The sequence below is a fragment of the Leucopleurus acutus genome (genome assembly GCF_964270905.1).
Source record: "Leucopleurus acutus genome assembly, chromosome: 16".
Taxonomy (NCBI): Eukaryota; Metazoa; Chordata; class Mammalia; order Artiodactyla; family Delphinidae; genus Leucopleurus; species Leucopleurus acutus.
This window is the reverse complement of record NC_139158.1, coordinates 23,257,274-23,277,142: the sequence shown is the minus strand read 5'-3', so window position 1 is coordinate 23,277,142 and position 19,869 is coordinate 23,257,274. Positions and strand designations below refer to the sequence as shown.

Genomic DNA, 19,869 nt, shown 5'->3' with positions numbered 1-19,869 from the left:
AAAGAATTCGCAAACTTCTCTGTTTCTGTCTTTGCATTGTATGCCGTTTTACAGTCCATGCCCTGAAAATGTATTTCTCCCAGAAAGGAGGTGGGGAAAGATTTATATTTGCAGAAGTAAAGGTATATTCTGTCCCTTGACTGTATATAGTTTTAACCAGTTTTGCCATAAGACCTACTTAAAATTCTCCCTTTTCATGTTTTGTAAATAGGATCTAGTTTGTTTCGGTTTTATTTAAGGAATTTTTTTTGCCTCATCAATCTGCAGAGCTAATTCTATGAATGGGAGAGAAAAAAGTGTATAGGAATTGGATTTAGAGAAGTGTCTGTAAAGGAAAAATAATACTTTATTTTGTCCTGTTTCTCAAACACTGTTAGATTAAACAGTTTAGTTAATAGACATTTTTGCATCCACATTTCAACATTAACACTACTGAAGTCATGGTCTGGTGTCAGATTTACTAAACTCAAGCCACCTCATGTTTCATGATCACCTTCAATAAAATAATTCCTAACATTTTCAGCAGTTTATCTAAGATGTGAGCAAAATGTGCATTTTTATTTTAGTTTTGCAGATGGTTTTCTATAAAGTACATTTTTACTAAGTCCATGTGTGAATGACTTAAAAAACTACAGAATAAGGTACAAATGTAGTGTATTTAATAAACTGTCAACCAAAAAAAAAAGAGTCAATGGTAGCACACACAGTCGGTGACTGGGCCACATTTTTCTCAGCACTCACTCCAGCAAAAGTCTCAGGTTCCTACTGCAAGTTCCTACTGTAACTCTCGTCCCAAGGCCACGCATGGGCCTAGTGGGGTAGAAGTGTGAGGGAGTTAATGCCCCTGGGAGCCAGCCACCCTTAGGCAGGGGAGGCCAAATACTTGCTGGAGGACAAACACTCCTGCATAGGAAAAGTCTAAGATATTTTCCACGCAAACTCCCAGAGATGTCCCATAGGACTGAGCCCCAGTTGCAACTTGCCAAATAACATACCCTTTATAAGGTGCCTTCCCTTCTCTCTCTCACTTCCTCACTCTCCTGCTGGTATACACTTGTCTTTCTAATATCTTAAGAGCAACATTTCTTCCAAGGGCCCCACCCTATGCCCTCAGCTGTCGATGTGCTAATACATGAAAAAAATATAGACGCTCAAGTCAAAGAGATTTCCCTGCATATGCAAACTCTGATTCATTCATGGGGGCTGTCTGAAGGCTGAAGAGGATTCTTGGCTCAGCAGGGAAAGGTACCACAATGGATTAGCCATGTCTGCTGTGGGCAGGGGAGGGGACAAGTGGTGACGTGCTTCGCATGTCTAGGCATTACCTAAGGATTGTCAGCCGGATCTCAAAGCCTGGGGAATAATCCTCATAGTGGATGATCTTGGCAAAGATTATTGGGGTGATAAAATTGGCCAGCGTGATCACAATAGAAGGCAGGTACAGTATCAGGAGGTTCTCTCCAAAAACCATCTTGTCAATTTCCTATGAAGATAACAGAACTGGTCAGGAGTATAATAATTTGCATCACAAATAAACTGACCTTAAAAGAACTCAACTGTATGTATGTCAAGTCATATGCTGAACACTTTAAACTTATACAGTATTGTATGTCAATTATATTTCATTAGAACTGTAAGGGAGAAAACAACCCCAAACATGTTTAGCAAACAAAACAAAACATTTGTTTCATTCAACATGGCACCTAAAACTAAGTCATCTCCTTCCTTGGGTGTTCAAACGGAGGAACCATGATCTAGTACCATACTAGAAGAAAACTGAGCTCTACTGGATTTATTAAGGTGAAATATAAAAAATCCATGTATTCTGTATCAATGGGCAACTGAAAGCATTTTCAAGGCTGAACTAATTGACTTGGAACAGCCATTCTGTCCTCCTTTCATAATTACAGATTATTTAGTCACATATATGGCTATCTGAGATAAAACTAAATTTCCTAAGTAATTTGACTGTCTTCCTAGGTAAATGGCTCTCTGACTAAATTCTGACCAAAGGGATATAAGAGGAAGTGTTAAGTGCAACCTCCAGGTCCTGCCCTTGAAGGGAAGGGGTGTGCTCTCATCCCCTTCACTTCCTTCCCATTGGCTAGAATGTGAATGTGGTGAGCTACCTGGTACCATACAGAAGAAGACCACATTCTAAGGGTGGCAGAGCTGCAAGATGGAAGGAACTTGGGCCCCTGATGATTGATTTCATGAAGCAGAGCCACTAGACCAACCTGGATTTTTATTTATTTATTTATTTGTTTGTTTCGGCTGTGCTGCAGGATGCGGGATCTTAATATCCCAACCAGGGACTGAATCCGTGCCCTCTGCAGTGGAAGCGTGGAATCTCAACCACTGGACTGCCAGGGAAGTCCCCAACTTGGATTTTTAAAACCACTGTTATTTTAGGTAAACTGAGGCCCCAGATAGTAAGCTGTGCAGTTGGGGGTTAGATCCAGGCAGTCCAGCCTGGATTTGAACATTGTAAACTCCAGGAGGAGGAGGAACCCCAAACACTCTATTTTGGATGTTTTGTTTTTTTTTTCTATTGCAAGTGGAAACTAGTCACTCTGATTTTAGGTTCTCTGTCATATCAGCCAAACTTATATCCCCATATGTAAAACAGAATGATGATAGTATCCACCTGAGAGGTTTGCGATACACTTAGCATACATAACGTCCAACGGGACTAAAAGTTAAATTGACTTTCACGGAGCACTTACTTTTTTCATGTGTTCTTGAGAGAATATAGTCGCTCTATAGATTGCATAAAAGCATGCCGCTAAAACGGCCAGCACGATGCAGTTCAAAAACAGTCTCAAAGAGTAAATCCGTATCGTTTCTTCTGAGGTCCTTTCTGCTATTTTCTGCCGTATTCTTTCTTCCTCCAGATCTGCCTGAGAACAAAAGAAAGCTCATTTGTGAGCACTGCGATGAAGGGATATTTAGGGGTGGAAACTGGGACTCACCGTCATACTCTCCCTCTGGATCTTTAAAGTTTCCTAAATATTCATCTCCCCCAGGGATACCCTCCTGGACCAAGCCCAACCAGTTTCCATGTCTCCTACATGAAGGCAGACCTTCTATTTAAGATTGAAATGAAACTCCACAATAAATGTGAAAACAGAACTATAACCTATTCAGGACATTACCTATATGTTACTATTACCAATATGTTATTTCTTTAAACAGATAATACACTTCATTTGATTCCTTCCATCTCACTTCATTAAACTTTTGATATCATTGTCTCCTCCTTTTTTCGGTGGGTTTGATCAAGATGCTATCTGTTACTCCTTTTCTCCTGATTAATTTGGAAATTCCGCTTTTTCATATTCTCTCCACTCCACCTTATTACCATAGCATTCTTAGTCCTATTTCTCCTGGTTTAAGAGATGTTTATGACAGGTTCTCATCAAGCAGAAAAATAACCGTCCAAACCAACAAGGACCTACTGTATAGGACAGGGAACTCTACTCAATATTCTGTGATAACCTGTATGAGAAAAGAATCTAAAAAAGAATGAATATATGTATATGTACAACTGAATCACTTTGCCACACACCTGAAACTAACACAATATGGTAAATCAACTATACTCCAGTAAAATTAAAAAAAAAAAGAATAACAGTTTTCTTCAACTAGGATTAAAATAAGTTTTCTAAATTAAAATTTAGAAATTTTAGAAATTTAAAATTTAGAAATTAAAATTTCTAATTTTAGAAATTAAAGAAATTTTAGAAATTAAAATTTAGAAATTTTAGAAATTTAAAATTTCTAAATTTTGTTTTAATTTTCTAAATTAAAACAAAAACAAAAAATAGTACAAGGTGATGGGGGAGAAGGGAAGATACCACCTCTTTTCCCAGCCCCAGTTCACCAGCTTCATGCTTGGGGCTCAGGTGATCAACCCCAGGAAGTGGTTCTCTGCAAAAAGCTCTTGAAAACTACATAGGGCTACACAGCTAAGCACTGGGGACAGCCTGGCCCCCACCAGCTCCTTTGCAAGCTGTAACCCCGCCTCCCACCAAGAGAAAACTGAGTGGCACTCACGCGGAGCTCGTAGCGCAGGCTGCTGTGCTTCAGGTCCGCCACGCTGCGGCTGGTGATGCAGAAGTCCCAGCCCGCAAAGATCTTGTTGCAGTAACTCTGGAAGTGCTCCTCGCTCCGGATCAGATTACTTTTGAACCCTTCCACCGACCTGACCCCAAAACACGTTTATCGTTCTTATAAGAACAACAAAATACAGGCCCACGGATATGCTTTGTCTAAAATTAAAAAGTTACACATAGCTGCATCTTCCACCCATTTTGACATGCTTGGTCAAGTTTTGGATCGTTCTAAATATGTGGCAGCTAACCAGGCATCTCATTGTTGAAAATCACTTCCTTTCATCCATTCAGTGGCTTCTTTCACAGCTGGAATAAAATCCAAACTCTTTTAATACACCCTAGAGGTCCTGCGTGACCCTGCACGGCGCCATCTTTCCTCCCATAGGGCCACTCTGCTGCAATGACAAAGGCTTTTTTCCTATCCATAAACACACGAACCTCTCCTCCAGCCTCAGGGTCTTTGCACTTGCAGTTCCCTCTGCCCTCTCCTCTTCCCATGGCTGCCTCCTTCTTATCCCTCAGGTTTCACTCAAATATCCCCTCCACAGATTCCCCACCATCCCATCTAAAGTTGTGACTCCTGCTTCCAGCCAGTCTCTTTAATTTCCTTCACAGCAATAACCTAATCTCCAATCATCTCATTTATGTGTTTACTGCTTGTAGCCCCTTACCCTGACTAAATTTTAAACTCCTTGAGGGCAGGTACCCTGGCTGTCTTCCCACCTTTACATCTGGAATGCCTGGATATAAATATGGCCACTAACCATGGATACTGGATACATGGATACATGCATGAATAAATGACTTAAATAGTAAAATAACCAAATATTTAGCGAGCACCTGTTTTGGTCAGATGCCACTCTGTTGCACAGGTTCATAATCATTACTCATTCAAATGCTTTCCTGGAAAAAAATACACTCTGGCACTTGACATAAAAACGTCAAATGCCACACACTCTGTAGACAAACCAGGGTATTTTTAGGATTTGCTACTGAGTTGTGAAGACAATAGAAATGAAAGGAATTAGAGCAATCAGTTGTTCTGCCAAAGGTTCACAGCAAAGAATTTATGTCAGATCCAGCTGGGGTGCTTTTCCAAAATGCAGACTCCCAGGTGATTTCATATCCTGAGATTTTTAATTCAGTAGGTCTCATGGCGGGGGGGGGGGTCCAGAAATATGCTATTTATAAAGCTCCATGGTGATTCTGAGGTCTCACCCCAATTGAATGGTCTGAGAAAGCTAAGATCTAGAGAAGGGAAAAAGTATTTCCCTAGATCCAAAGAGCTAGTGGCAGAACTGGGGCTAGTACAATGATGATGATGACGATGATGATTTTAATTTAATAAACGTCTAAGTGCCAGGCCCAGTACTAAGTTCTTCATCTGCCTTGTTTCGGTTAATCCTCCCAACAACCCTTCTAGGTGTGTGCATTTCACAGACAAAGAAAATGAGGTTCACCGAGGTCAAGCCACATTTGAACCTTGGTCTCTTGACCCCTAAGTCCACCCCCATTGCCACCCTGTAGCGCTTCCTCCTCTCCGGGTAGGTCGCTCCCCATTGCTTCACAGCCACCCTCCCTGCAGGCTTCCCCACGAAGCAGTCAAGGCCCGGAGGTGCAGAAGCTTGAGCAGGACCCGGAGGCGGCTTCACCGTTCAGCTGATAAAGCTTCTTCTTCAGGGCCCCTTCCAAGGCCCCCGGAGCGCCTCTAGCAATGTGTTCCTATGGTCTTGTTTTGATTTTTTATCATTTACAAAAGATACTTTCATGTTCTTTGTCTTACAGACGGCCCCTCCATACGGTCTACACTGCCGGTCCGTAAAACTTGGATCTGCCCTTGCCGTGAGCACACAACAGCAAAGCCAGAACCCCAATCAACCAACAGTTCTTTACCGAGCATCTCTCGGCCCTCAAGATGAGCCACTGCTCCTCCTTGCCAGTATGCTGCCCGTTTCTGTGGGGGATGGACACACACCAGTTCATTTTCATCTCACAGATCCTGACTCAGGATACGAGTGCCCAGCTGGGCTCTGGGGTTTTCTCTGTGGTGGTGAACCCTGGTCTCCGTGGAGGACAGACTCAGACGCCAAAACCCTGGTCTCTTCTACACCTGTGATAAGGAGCTTCACAGCCCCATGGCTTATAGCACTGCCCGGCTCTCACAGGCACAATGAAGTGGGTAAGAGAGGTGCCCATCCAAGCATTCCCCTTGGGGCAGAGACAGTAAGCCGTCCATCAGGAATGGGTGGTTCTCCTTTCATAGTGTAGCGTTAGTGCTGGGAAGCGGCTGCCAGCCAAGAACAACATTTCCCAGCCTCCCTTTCAGTGAGCCGTGGTCACGTGACTAAGCTATAGCTGATGGAACGTGAGTGACGTTCATCCCTCTTAGGCTGGGCCCAGAAACACTTACCACGTGATACTCCTCCAAGGTCGTTTTCCCTTCCAGCCCTCAAGAGGAACAGCTTAAAAAGCCACATGCTGATGGCTGAGCTGCAGTCAACCTGAGTCCCAGCAGGACTGAGAAGGAGTCTTCCACACTAACCTGCGGCCCACTAAGAACTTCATGGGAGAAAGATACACAACTTCTATCGTGTTGGGCCACTGTACTTTAGGGGATAGTTGTTTGTTAAAGTAATTAATAATCCTCACTTTTCTTGGGAATTGGCACCTCCCACTAAAATGTCTGTCTACCATGTGAAATGCCACGTTCGCATATGACCTTAACCCACTGGCCACAACTGAAGGGTCGGAATTGGGTACCTGAATGAAGCAGAGCCAGCAAGTCTCTTCAAAGGATTTCTGAGCCTGTGACCCTGGGAGTACACATAAGGAAGCTGCCACCAGAAGAATCAGAGATGCAGGAGCCCTTGCTTTGGGTTGTTTTGAATCCATTCCTATATCCTTGTCCTTCCTGTAATTTGGAGTTTCCTCCCTTCCTTGGTTCTCTCAGCCACTCAATTCCCCTTTAGCCCAGTTAGTCAGAGCTGGGTTTCTGCCACTCGCAACCCAGTAGAGACCTGGTTAACATATATACCGGATCAAAGATAAGGTGGGTGGGACTTCCCTGGTGGTGCAGTAGTTGAGAGTCCGCTTGCCAATGCAGGGGACACGGGTTCAAGCCCTGGTCCGGGAAGATCCCACATGCCGCGGAGCAGCTGGGCCCGTGTGCCACAACTACTGAGCCTGTGCTCTAGAGTCCACGAGCCACAACTACTGAGCCCACGTGCCACAACTACTGAAGCCCACGCACCTAGAGCCTGTGCTCCGCAACAGGAGAAGCCACCACAATGGGAAGCCCACGCACTGCAACAAAGAGTAGCCCCCACTCGCCGCAACTAGAGAAAGCCTGTGCACAGCAACTAAGACCCAATGCAGCCAAATATAAATAAATAAATAATAAATTTTAAAAAATAAAGGGCTTAGGCTTGATAGATTTAAAAAGAAAAAACAAAGATAAGGTCGGCAGAATGGTACTGGCAAATGTGTTCACTGATGATTGACTGAAGACTCTGGGCTGCTACTCCAGCTCCCAGATGCTGGCCCCATCCTCCAGGTGTCCACAGCCTCCAACACACTCACAAACCTTTTTCCACAGAGCTCAGCCCTGCACTCTGCTCATCCTTTGGGCAATGGCTCTTGGAGTCCACGGACCTCCACGAGACTCCAGCCATCAAGAATAATTCAAAGAGAACACAATGACAAGATAAACTTTACCTTTTCACTATCCAAAGAAGGCTCAGGGCCAGGTAGGCAACTGTGCTTAACACATAAGCCAGAGGCAGATCATAGATGAAGTTCTGAAATTTCACCCCGTCAATGGTGTAATGTCCATAAAAGAGGCAGGTGTCCTCCAGGAAACCCTGAAACAAAGCCAAGGGCATGAGGTCAGATTAGTGAGTTGACTGCAGGGAACCAGGAAACCAGTCTCTGCCTCAAGGAACTCACATTCCAGTGTCACTGTTCATCCCTGAATTCCCCAGAGGCTGGAAAAATTCCAGATTTGCAGCAACATGGATACAACTAGAGATTATCATGCTAATTGAAGTCAGACAGAGAAAGATAAATACCACATGATATCACATATGTGACATCTAAAATATGACACAAATGAACCTATTTATGAAACAGAAATAGAGTCGTGGACATAGAGAACAGACAGGTGGTTGCCAAGGAGGAGGAGGTTGGGAGAGGGACGGAGTGGAAGGCTGGGTTAGCAGATGCAAACTATTACATATAGAATAGATAAACAACAAGGTCCTACTGTATAGCACAGAGAACTATATTCAATATCCTATGAAAAACCATAATGGAAAAGAATATATAAAAAAAGGGCATATACGTGTGTGTGTATATATATGTGTATATATATCTGAATCACTTTGCCCTACAGCAGTAATTAACACAGCACTGTAAATCAACTATACTTCAATTTAAAAAAATAAATTAATTTTAAAAATAATTTAGCCCAATTTTAAAAAATGAAAAAAAAATCCATAGATATATGAGGTGCTCAACTAGAGTTTGGGGAATAAAGCACAGATAAAGCCTGAGCATTAAAAATACACAGGAGGGGCTTCCCTGGTGGCACAGCAGTGCCCCTGTCCCACATGCCGCGGAGCGGCTGGGCCCGTGAGCCATGGCCGCTGAGCCTGTGTGTCTGGAGCCTGTGCTCCGCAATGGGAGAGGCCACAACAGTGAGAGGCCCACATACCGCAAAAAAAAAAAAAAGAAGTCCATATAAGTGCACAAGAAAGGTTGAGAAAGATATGAACCATGGTGTTAAAGGATTGGTGGTCTCTGGGAAGAGGTAATTTTATTTTTTACTCTATAAGTCTTATATTTTTATGATAACCCTGTATTCTTATACTGAGTACTTAAGTAAATTTTTAATAGAAAAACAAACATGTAGAAACAGAAGACTCCATCTTTTCTTTAACCCTCCTGAAGCTGGGGCACACAGGCCATAAAACTTGCCCAACTGTACAAAACATGTTTTTATTGCCCCAGGTTGGCGTCAGGACTGTCATCAATCTCTCCTACAAAATAAAGTTACATTACAGGACAAAGGTCCACTGGCCTGGAAAATAACTTCTCTGATACGATCATGAGCTTGCCTCAATTGTTTTCAGCAAAGACAAGCCACTGCTTAATCTCTCTGGCCAGCTCCCTCTTGGGCCTATCATTAAAATTTATATGTGACATGATAAAGGTTATTAGCTAAAACTACTATAGTAATCATATTACAATATATAAAGGTATCAAACCAACATGTACATCCTCAAATGTATACAGTGTTATATGTCAATCACATCTCAATTTTTTAAAAAAACACACATGTAAAAGATGTAAGAATGCTACTTACTTGCTAGGTTGAGGACTGTTTTTCAGTGCATAAATGTGATACGCATACTGTAATGCATTAGTGAAGATTTTAAAAACAGGAAAAAAGATGGTTGTAAAAGTGCTACTTGCTCAATATGTTCAGAATACTTTTATTTTAGTCAATGCATGGGATGTCGATTCTGTAATGTGTGTAGAAAAGTTTTTAAAATTCAGTGTGAGAGAGAAGTTGTAAGACTGCTACAGACTTGCAACCCACATGGAGAACAGAACCCTGCTATTTCCATGAATGGATGTGACAGTCATTTTGTAATACATAGAGAAATGTTTAAAAACACTTGTAAGACATATGCTGAAGTGGTATTTGCTTGCTACATAGAAAACCCTGTTCAGCGAGTGGCTGTTTTGTTCATTCTATAAACATGAACAGAAGTGTTTAAAAACACATGAAAAATATGTGTAAGGCTGCTACTTGCTTGCATGGGTGAGAACAGTGATATTACAGGGAATGTACATGATGGCCATTCTGTAATGCATGTAGAATGGTTTTAAAAACACATATTGAAAACAAATAAATTGAAATTAACAACAATTAAATTAAATTAAAATTCAGTTTCTTGGTCACATTAGCCACATTTCAAGTGCTTAAGAGTTAGTGGCTGTCGAATTTCACAGCACAGATCCAGAACATTTTTATCACTGTAGAAAATTCATTCTTTGGGGCAGGGCTGTTTTTTATCATGCATAGTTTATTGAACATTTATGATCAAGTGCATCTAAGTCTCCTGTGAAATCTTTCCTATAACGAAGAAGATCATGGTGTGTGGTGACCTACAACAAGGAACTTCTCTCATGGGATGTGACCTAAAGAAATGGGGCTAGCAGCAGTTCTGGGATTTGATCTCACTAGCATGTGACCTTGGGTGAGTCACTGGCTTTCTTTTCTCCTTGCATAGTTTGCAAGCTTCAGTTTTCTCATTTGTATAGTGGACATTTTAACACCCACCTGACGATTCCTCTCAGTTGTTCTGAGGAAAACATGAGATCAGAGACGTAAAATCCACTTTTTCAAAACCAAATGCAGTGGACAAATTCGATGCTTTCTATCTATCGATTCAGAAATGTTCAATAGCATGGCATTTTAATACCAGTAACTTTCAGAAAGGTATTTTTATATACTTGTATTTTTTAAAACATCTAAAGGAGGGGTTCTCAACCTGGGATAATTTTGTTCCCCAGGAAACATCTGGCATGTCTGGAGACATGTTTGCTTGTCACAGCAGTGGGGCTGCTACTGGCATCTAGTGGATGGAGGCCAGGGATGCTGTAAACACCCTCCAGTGCACAGGACAGGCCCACAGCAAAGGAGCGTCAGGTCCAAGGTTGAGAAACCCTAGTCTAGAAGGCAGAGACACCACTTTTCATAGCTGCAATCTTATTTGCTGGAAAAAAGTGGGATAAAAAAAATGAAAGCACACAAAAACATTTTTTAGAATAAAGAAGAATTAAAAACGTTTGGAACTACTATAGGAAGGATGAGATTAATTCTACTTTAGAGCAGCAGGGTTAACTTGGGATTAATAGACTTTTAAGGGATTTCAGGGACTGCGTATGTGTGTGCACAAGTGCGGTGTGTGCATGTGCACATGTAAGGGCATGTATGCACGTGTGTACCACGCACACCTGCATGCGTAATTGCTGGGAAGAGGAGTCACAGCTTTCATCCGGGTGGTCTAGGATTACAATATGTTAAGGTCTTTCAATGTCAGACAAGTTAAATAAATTCTATCTGGGTTTATTTTCACGGAAACTTCTTTCTACAGGGGAACTCAGATCTTGTTGCAGGTCAATACAAAGGTGGCAGGAATCAGGAAAAGGCCAAAGGCTGAAAGTGACAAAATACATTTCCTGTATATCTTAGCAGGGGTGGACGAACATTATCCTTGCCGATAAGGTCACTGCAAATCCTGTTTTCTTTCACTGGTACCTGTGTCAACACTCGTTTTTGATTCTCACTGCAGACATTCAGGAACCTGGTCTTTAAATTAACCTATTTCAGCATTAAGGGTCCAAATCCAGAATTATGTTAAATACTTACAGTGCCAGAAAGCAAGTCTATGATATAACTGTAAAAGTAAATGAGTCCAGAACTACTTATTGGATACACTGTGCACTGAATATCTGTAAAAAACAAAGACAAGAACATCAGTAGAAATAGCTTCAGTCTCTATAACTTGTCTATCATAATTTGTGTATATATGCTTGTATATGTATATACATTTAGATGTCATATACAATTATATATGGATATGTTTGTGAATCTGTGATTTTCTATTTGCAATCTAAACGCCAGTGCACCAAGTACAGTACCATTTTCCCCTTTCACTATTCTCTAAATACCTGGGGATATATGTTTTTTCTATACGTTTCGTATAGGGGTCTAATAACAGCACAGGCTTTCTGATTGTATTGGTATTTTACGTTTTGGGGTTCATGTTTGCACATGTTTTGGAAGATGTGGTCGATATAATTATTATTCCATTTTAAGCAATCCAGTTTTAAAAGATCTCTACATGTGTGTAAATTAACAAGCAGTTTCACTTAAAAAAAAAACATATGTTTACCTACATATAATTGACCAAGAAAATTTTTGAACAGCAATTTTAGTGACACTACATTATGCTAGAACAACTAATTCACTTCCTCTGTATCAGTCAGCTATTGCTGTGTAACAACCTTAAAGTCTCAAATTATTTAACCTCCAAACATTTATTTTCTCCTTCATGGATCTACAGTTTGAGTTCACTCAGCTGATTCAGGCTAAGCCAGGATGGACACCAGGCTCCCAGTTGGGCTGGGGTCTGCTCTACATGATTTCACTCTGGGACCAGACTGGAGAGGCAGTGGCTACCTGGGGGGGATGCTCTCCTCATGGCTCTTCTCATAAGGCAGGCCAACCACGTAAAGCCATTTCAAACTAATACTCCACTAGACAAAAGAAGTCACATGGCCAAGAGCAATATCGATGGGGGCAGAAAGTATTCTCTGCTCACAGTGGGAAGCTTTGCAAAGTTACAATTACAGGGGAGTGACAAACTGGGGAAAATAATCCAATGTACTACCCCTTCTCTGGACCTTAGTTTCCCCTTTGTTAAAATAAGAGAGTTGAACCAGTTCCTCCAAGGCCAATTCCAGCTCTGCCATTTTATAATCCTAACATGTGTGTTCACTTATTCATTCAACAAACACTTCTTAATTACTATGCACCAGGTACATGCTGGAGATAAAATGATGAGTAAGAAATAGTTCCTGCCTTTGAAAAGCTCACCATCAAGTGGTAGAAACGATAATTAGGAGTTAGGTGTATATAAGGTGCTCAAATGGTTGTATGAACACAGTATTAGAGGCAAAGAGGAGGGAGACGGTCACTGTTTGGAGCAGAGTCAGGAAGATGGAAAGAGACAGCTGCCACTCTGCTCCTCACTCACTGTCCTCAAGCCTAGAGGTCGGCAAACTATGGCCCTTGTGCCAAATCTGGCCAGCTGCCTTTTTTTGTTAATACTGTGTTATCGGAACACAGCTATGCCCATTTGGGACGTTTCTCCGTGGTCACTTTTGTGCCACAACGGCAGTACTGAATAGCTGCAACAGAGACCATATGGCCTGCCAAGCCTAAAATATTGACTATCTGGCCCTTTCCAGGAACGTGTCCACCAGCCACACCTGGCTTTTCATTTCTCTAATATGCTGAGTTATTCCCAGCTCTGAACCTTTGCAGATGCTGTTCCTCTGCATGAAGAAGCTTCCCCGAGCTCTCCAACAGCTGCCTTCTCCTTGTCCTCCTGGGCTCACCTGACATATCCCTGCCTTCACAGAGGGCTTGGGGCACCCCTCAGCCTCCAGTGTCCTGGTGTCTGACCTCTCAGCACCTTATCCTTTCCCCTCCCCCAGAGGCAAATTCATAGCTTATATACCTCTTCGTGTGGTCCCTTCCTAACGTCCATCCTCTGCTATAGTGCAGTACCCTGTGGCGGTCCCTGCTGTAGCCCCAGGGCCTGGCTCAGGGCCCAGCACACAGCAGGTGCTCAATAAACACTTGTTGAAGGAACGGAGAAGGGAAGTGAGAAGAGGAAGAAAGGGACTTCTGACCCTTATCTTAAGGGACAAAGTTTACTAGGTAAGTCGAAAAAAAAAGCATGTGCAGGAGGACGATGCAGTCAGAGGAAATAATGAGGAAAAAGAAGAGATGCGTGGTGTCCACGCTCAGAGTCCAGCTTCATTTCCTCCAAGAGCGTGGCCTCCCTCCGCCCAAGGCCCTGCTCACGGCTAAAGGGAGAACTGAACAGGCAGTGGTGTCTAGTGAGACAGAATAGCATTCAGTTCTTCTAGAAAGAAATAATACTAAAAAAAAAAAAAAAAAAAGCTGCATTTATTGAGCACTTTCCATGGGCAAAGCACTGTATTATCTTAGTTAATATTCATTGAAAAATTATGAGTAGCGCTTAATCATTACTTAAGTTTTCTGTATTAAATAATATAGAATTTATATTATTGTTTTCAATTATTTGTACTTTAAATAATAAGTATTTATTATCTTTTAATGAGCTAAGTATTAAATAGTGTAGTACAACATTATTTGAATAATGAAAACAATTGTCTCACTAGTTAAATCATCACCTTCATTCTACGGATAAGGAAAATGAGGCTCACAAAATCTAATCAACTAACAGAGCTGGGCCTTGAAACCGAACCCAGCGTTTTCACACAGCAGCAGGAGATATTTATCTGTGACATGGACATATTAGAAATGAGAATGCAGCATCGGGCAGGCAGTAGGCACTCAAAAAGTCAGCGTTTCCACGTTATTCTTATTTGATTTTTAAGTGTAATAGAATTAAAACAAAAACAAATATGATGAGGAGGAATGTTTAGAGCCACAGAAGTGACTGCAGACGGGGCATTCTTCTGGGGAAAGGAGTCATGTGATAGAAGCAGGAGGTTTCCACTTCCAGCTCCTAGCACAGAGCCTGGTACTAGAGGGTGGTAAATAAACATCTCTGGAATGACAGAAATTATCCCCATTTGAAAAAACAGGATGCCCAGACCTGACTTACACTGAGAATTCAGTAGGAAAACACAGGTCCATTACCTGCCATAGCGTCTGGCAGATGACTGAGGTTTAATAAACAGCAGCCTGAGCATCACCATTATCGGAGATAAAAGCCTTGAAATAAAAGCTTGAAATGAAGTCACTGGAGTCGACTGTATTATGTTTACTGAATAGTCCACTTCCCCACCCCCCATTGCTCCTCCCAAACGCCTTGCTGAACCCAGGAGTGGCAAGTGACTTGCACTGGCTAGTAAGGTGTGGCGAAAAGGATGTGTGTCATCTCCAGGCAGAAGCATTAGAAGCCAGCACGTGTTTGCCATGGCTCTTTTTCCTTTGGCCATCGTGACTATCAATGGGCAGAGAGAGGCTGCTCCCTCAGCTTGGGCTCCAGAGTGAAGACAACATGGAACAAAGCCACCACCAAACACTGATGGACATACAGTGTGAGCAAGAAAGAAACCTTTGTGGTTACTGGGTGCTGAGTTATGGGGTCATTTGTTTCTGCAGCATAACCTAGCCTATCCTGACTAATACAGTCACCCAAGACTTAGATTATAAAGATTGCTAGAGAAAGAAGCATTGTAGCTAGGTACACAATGAAAAGAACACTCCTCATGGCAAATCAGGCCTTACACTCACCCGCGCCTTTGGATGGAATGAGCACAAAGCTGCTGTTGGTGATCTTGTATCTGGTGAGCAAGACTGGGAGCAAAACCAGCATAAAGATGATCAGAAATATCACCAAATTCAGCAATACCAGAAACCGTAAGAAGGAGAAGTAGGACTGAATTCCAGTGCCGAATTTCCCTGGAAAAAAGAAATCCAGACATCACTGACCAGGAGTATTGATACAGTACCCACTGTAGGTTCAATCAGCCACAGAGGGCTGAACTGAAATTGGAGGCTCTTAGTGGGGGAGGGAGGAAGAATAATTTCAAGGCTCTACTTGAAATTATTAAGTTTAAACTTTCACATGTAAATCTACAATCACTCTTAAATCAATAATTTGAGATGGTGTGAGAGAGGGCTCAGTATTCTCATAGGAATATCTAATGGACTCAGCACCATTTATTGAAAAGGCTATCCTTTCCCTAGTTAATTGCAATAGTGCTTTTGTAATTGACTGTATATTTAAGGACCTGTTTCTGAATTCCCTCTTCTGTTCTATGGGTCTATTTGTCTATCTTTGCACCAATACCAGAACTGTCTCATTATTGCAGATACAATAATACTTGATATATGGTGCTCTAAGTCTTTAGGCTTTCTTCTTCCTCAGGCATCCTTGGTCCTCTGCATTTCTATATAAATTTTAGAATCAGCATATTCATTTTCACACATAAACACATGCATGCATGTGCAAAATGTGCTGAGATTCGGACTGGGATTACATGGAATATATAGGTCAGTTTGAGAACAAGTGACATCTTTACAATATTGAGTCTCTGATCCGTGAACATGGTATATTTAGGTTCTTTAATTTCTCTCAACAATATTTTATAGTTTTCTGTGCAGAATCATTTCACATAGTTCTTTAGTTATATTCCTAGGTGCAATGATACTACTGTATAACTTATTTTTTAAATGTTTGTTGCTGGTATACAGAAATACAGTTGGTTTTATATATAGATCTTATATCTAGCAACCTTGCCAAAGTTACCTCAATTCTAATAGTTTGTCTTTTTTGTTTTCTACAAATAAATCATGTCATCTGCAAAAAAAAAGAGACAACTTATGTCTTCCTTTCTGGTCATTGACCCTTTTTTTCCCATCATTGTACATTGGCTAGGACTTCCAGGACAATGCTGAATAGAATCTGTGATAATTAGAAGTCTTTTCCTCATTCTCAATCTTAGAAGAAAAGCTTTCAATATTTCACCATTAAGTATGATGTGTGCTATACAATGTTTATAGATATTTTTTCCCAGATTAAGAAAGCTCCTGGGAATTCCCTGGCGGTCCAGTGGTTAGGACTTAGCTCTTTCACATTGTGGTGGCCTGGGTTCAATCCCTGGTTGGGGAACTAAGATCCCACAAGCCACACAGTGCGGCCAAAAAAACAAAACAAAAACAAACAACAAAAAAAAGAAGGCTCCCATCTATTTCTTATTTGCTGAGAATGAGAACCGAATTTTACCAATGCTTTTTCTGCATCCGTTGGGTTAATCATATAATTTTTTTCCTTTATTCTGTTAAGGCAGTGAATTACATTCATTGATTTTTCAAATAGAAAACAAACCTTCCACCAAATAATGATTAAATTACTAAGGACAGACAGAAAGCACTCAAAGAATAAGGATGTCTTGGTGCGGGCAAAGAACTTATATTCTGAGACTGAAGATGTGAGACCCACAATCTTTTCTTCTCTCCTTGACGGAGGTAAGGAGCTTAACTATCAATCCTTCACTTCCTGCCAGATGAGTACCTAGTCAGCCAAGAAATCACAGGACTGGAGTCACTGAAGAGAAAATCAAGGGCCCAGTTCCATGGGGAGAAACTACCTTCCAACACATAAGCCACTTTATGAATGAAAATCTTCATAAAAGCCACCACTTAACAAGAGAGGAATCTGGGCATGGTGGCTAAAACCTTGGGTTCTGAAGCTTGACTGCCTGGGTTCAAATTCTGGGTCTGCCTTGTTCTAGCCAATGAACTTGGGCAAGTGTTTTAATCTCTCTGAACCACGTACATGATAAATGCCTATGTGAAAAATGGGTTCTGGTGAGGATCAACGGAGATCATATGAGTAAAATGTTGAACACAGTGCCCAGTTCACAGTGAAGGCTCAATAAAGGTTAGCTTTTATTACTTTTTTGCTCCAAAGATGATGTTCACTTAAACTTCTAAAGTGGATGGTTGAAGTTCTAAGTTTCTAATGAATCCCCCCCCGGAAATAAGTTTACATTCTCCCAATAAAACAACTAAAAAAGTTCATTGAATAGATTACCACTGGTACTTTATAGGTTTTAAAATAGTAATAATGGGGGCAATACATTTTTTCACATATCCTGCCATGGTCCTTACAAACATCACAAAATTTCCATTTCAGCAGTTTTGAGGAGAAGCTTGTAAATTGTTTTGCTTTCTAGTAGAAACCGGGTAATCCTAAAAGGTATTTTCCCCCTGGCTCAGTTATGTCACCCAAATGTTTAATTTTTTTTTTCTGATTTTACATTTTGTCATAACTTCCAATTTTTGTGTACCTGCTGTGGACTGAATTGTATATTGTTCCCCCCACCCCCTGCAAATTTATATGTTGGAACTCAAACCCTCAGTGTGATGGTATCTGGAAACAGGCCTTGGGGAGGTAACATGGCTAAGTAAGGTCAGGAAAGTGGGGCCCTCATGATGGGTTAGTCCCCTTAGAAGAAAAAGCAACAAAGCGTGCTCTCTCTCCCTAAGCACACACAAAGAGGAGGTCATTTGAGGACAGAGTGACAAGGTGGCCGGATATCAAACTTCCAGTCTCCAGGACTGTAAGAAAATAAATTTCTATTCTTTAAGTCACCCAGTCTATGGATTTTGTTATGACAGGCATACCTTTTATTGTGCTTTGCTTTATTGCACTTTACAGATATTTTGTTTTTCATACATTGAAGGTCTGTGGCAACCCTGCATCAAGCAAGTCCATCAGCACCATTTTTCCAGAGCATTTGCTCACTTCCTGTCTCTGTGTCGCATTTTGGTAATTCTCGCAATACTTCAAACCCTCCACCAGCAAAAAGATTACAACTCACTGAAGGCTCAGATGATGGTTAGCATTTTTTAGCAATAAAGTACTTTTTAATTAAGTTATGTACACTACTTTTTAGACATAATGCTATTGCACACTTAATAGACTATGGTATCGTGCAAACACAACTTTTATACGCACTGGGAAACCAAAAAATTCGTGTGACTCGCTTTATTGCGGTAGTCTAGAACCAAACCCTCAGTATCTCCTAGGTCTGCCTGTACTTCATCCCAATTCTCACCATTACGGGAAAGCAGGATTATTAATATTTTCAGGGCGATGCGTGTCTTTGGCAGTCTGATGAGGCTTATTGAGCCCCATCTTGGAATAACATTTTTAAACGCACAAAATACAAATGGTCGTATGATGATCAAAACATTATTGTATAAACTAAATTTGTGATAGATTAATACATGAGCATTTTCATTAACATATTAAATAACAAGGTCTAGTGGCAGATCTAATCACCGCTGTAATTTCAAAGTCGTGATGAGCGCAGATGCTATTCCCAGACAACTGCAACAACTGGAAGGAACAGGAAGACATCTGTGATGTTCCTGGTGACGAAGACACAGGCTCTATTAATCCTAACTGTGGCTAGTTGCTCGCGTTCATCACGGAAGGAAATGCTACATTTCAGCTGGGGGGTGAGTGAAAACAAAGCTGTCCTTTCCTCAGGCGCAGGAGACTTCTATGGAGGAACACGTGCAGTGTGGGGTGTGTACCTTCTATGCTGCGAATGTCCTTCCGCCACAGCTCCAGGTAGGTTGTCATCTCGCGAGCCTTCTCTATGAACCTCTCCCAAGACTTGCTGCTATACCGTTTCCACTGGTCCCACTCAGATAAGTACTTCATTTGGGTCTCCTGAATGTCCCTGCATTGAGAAACAAGCATGACAATGACAAGGCAGGGTCATCAACCTCAGCACCAAATAAAACCCCAGCCGAGAGGATGTGGAAAACCTGGAGCCCTCATGCACCCCTGGTGGGAATGGAAAATGGTGTGGCCACTAGGAAGAAGTTCAGCAGTTCCTCAGAAAGTTAAACGCAGAATTACCATATGACCCGGCAATTCCACTCGTAGGTAGATACTCCAAAAGAATTGAAAACAGGGTCTCAAACAAAAACTTGTACACAAATGTTCAACGCAGCATTAATCACAATAGGCAAAATGTGTCAACAACCCAAATCGCCATCAAAGGATAAACTGTGCTCTATCCACACAGTAGAATGTTATTCAGCCACAAAAAGGACGGAAGTACTGATACATTCTACAACTTACATGAATCTTGAAAACATGAAGTTAAGTGAAAGAAGTCAGACACATGGATGATTCCATGTACATGAAATGTCCAGAATGGCAAATCTATAGAGACGGAGAGTAGATTAATGGTTGGCAGGTGCTGGGGGGAAGGGGAACAGAGTGACTACAGACAACGATGAGGCTTTGGGGGTTGCAGAGCCACAAGATGGAAGCAGCCTGGGTCCCTGGGTGACTGCAAAGTTCCCCCTTGACCTCAACCCAGGACTTTTATGTGAGCAAGAAATGAACTTCTAATATACTGAGATTTTACC

The 19,869-nt window shown here is 41.6% G+C and overlaps 1 protein-coding gene across 1 annotated transcript in view; it reads right to left on the bottom strand.

Annotated features, from left to right (window-relative positions):
- Positions 1-19,869, bottom strand: part of TMC7 (transmembrane channel like 7) — a gene marked incomplete at its 3' end in the record, with an annotated part of 48,311 nt that overhangs the window by 14,058 nt on the left and 14,384 nt on the right. The window contains exons 3-9 of the mRNA XM_082857445.1: positions 19,021-19,169; positions 15,205-15,372; positions 11,554-11,636; positions 7,830-7,975; positions 4,057-4,204; positions 2,727-2,900; positions 1,326-1,483 (exon numbers count right to left, since the gene is read on the bottom strand). Coding sequence (XP_082713571.1) covers positions 1,326-1,483; positions 2,727-2,900; positions 4,057-4,204; positions 7,830-7,975; positions 11,554-11,636; positions 15,205-15,372; positions 19,021-19,169 — 1,026 coding nt within the window. The remainder of the gene's footprint in view (positions 1-1,325; positions 1,484-2,726; positions 2,901-4,056; positions 4,205-7,829; positions 7,976-11,553; positions 11,637-15,204; positions 15,373-19,020; positions 19,170-19,869) is intronic.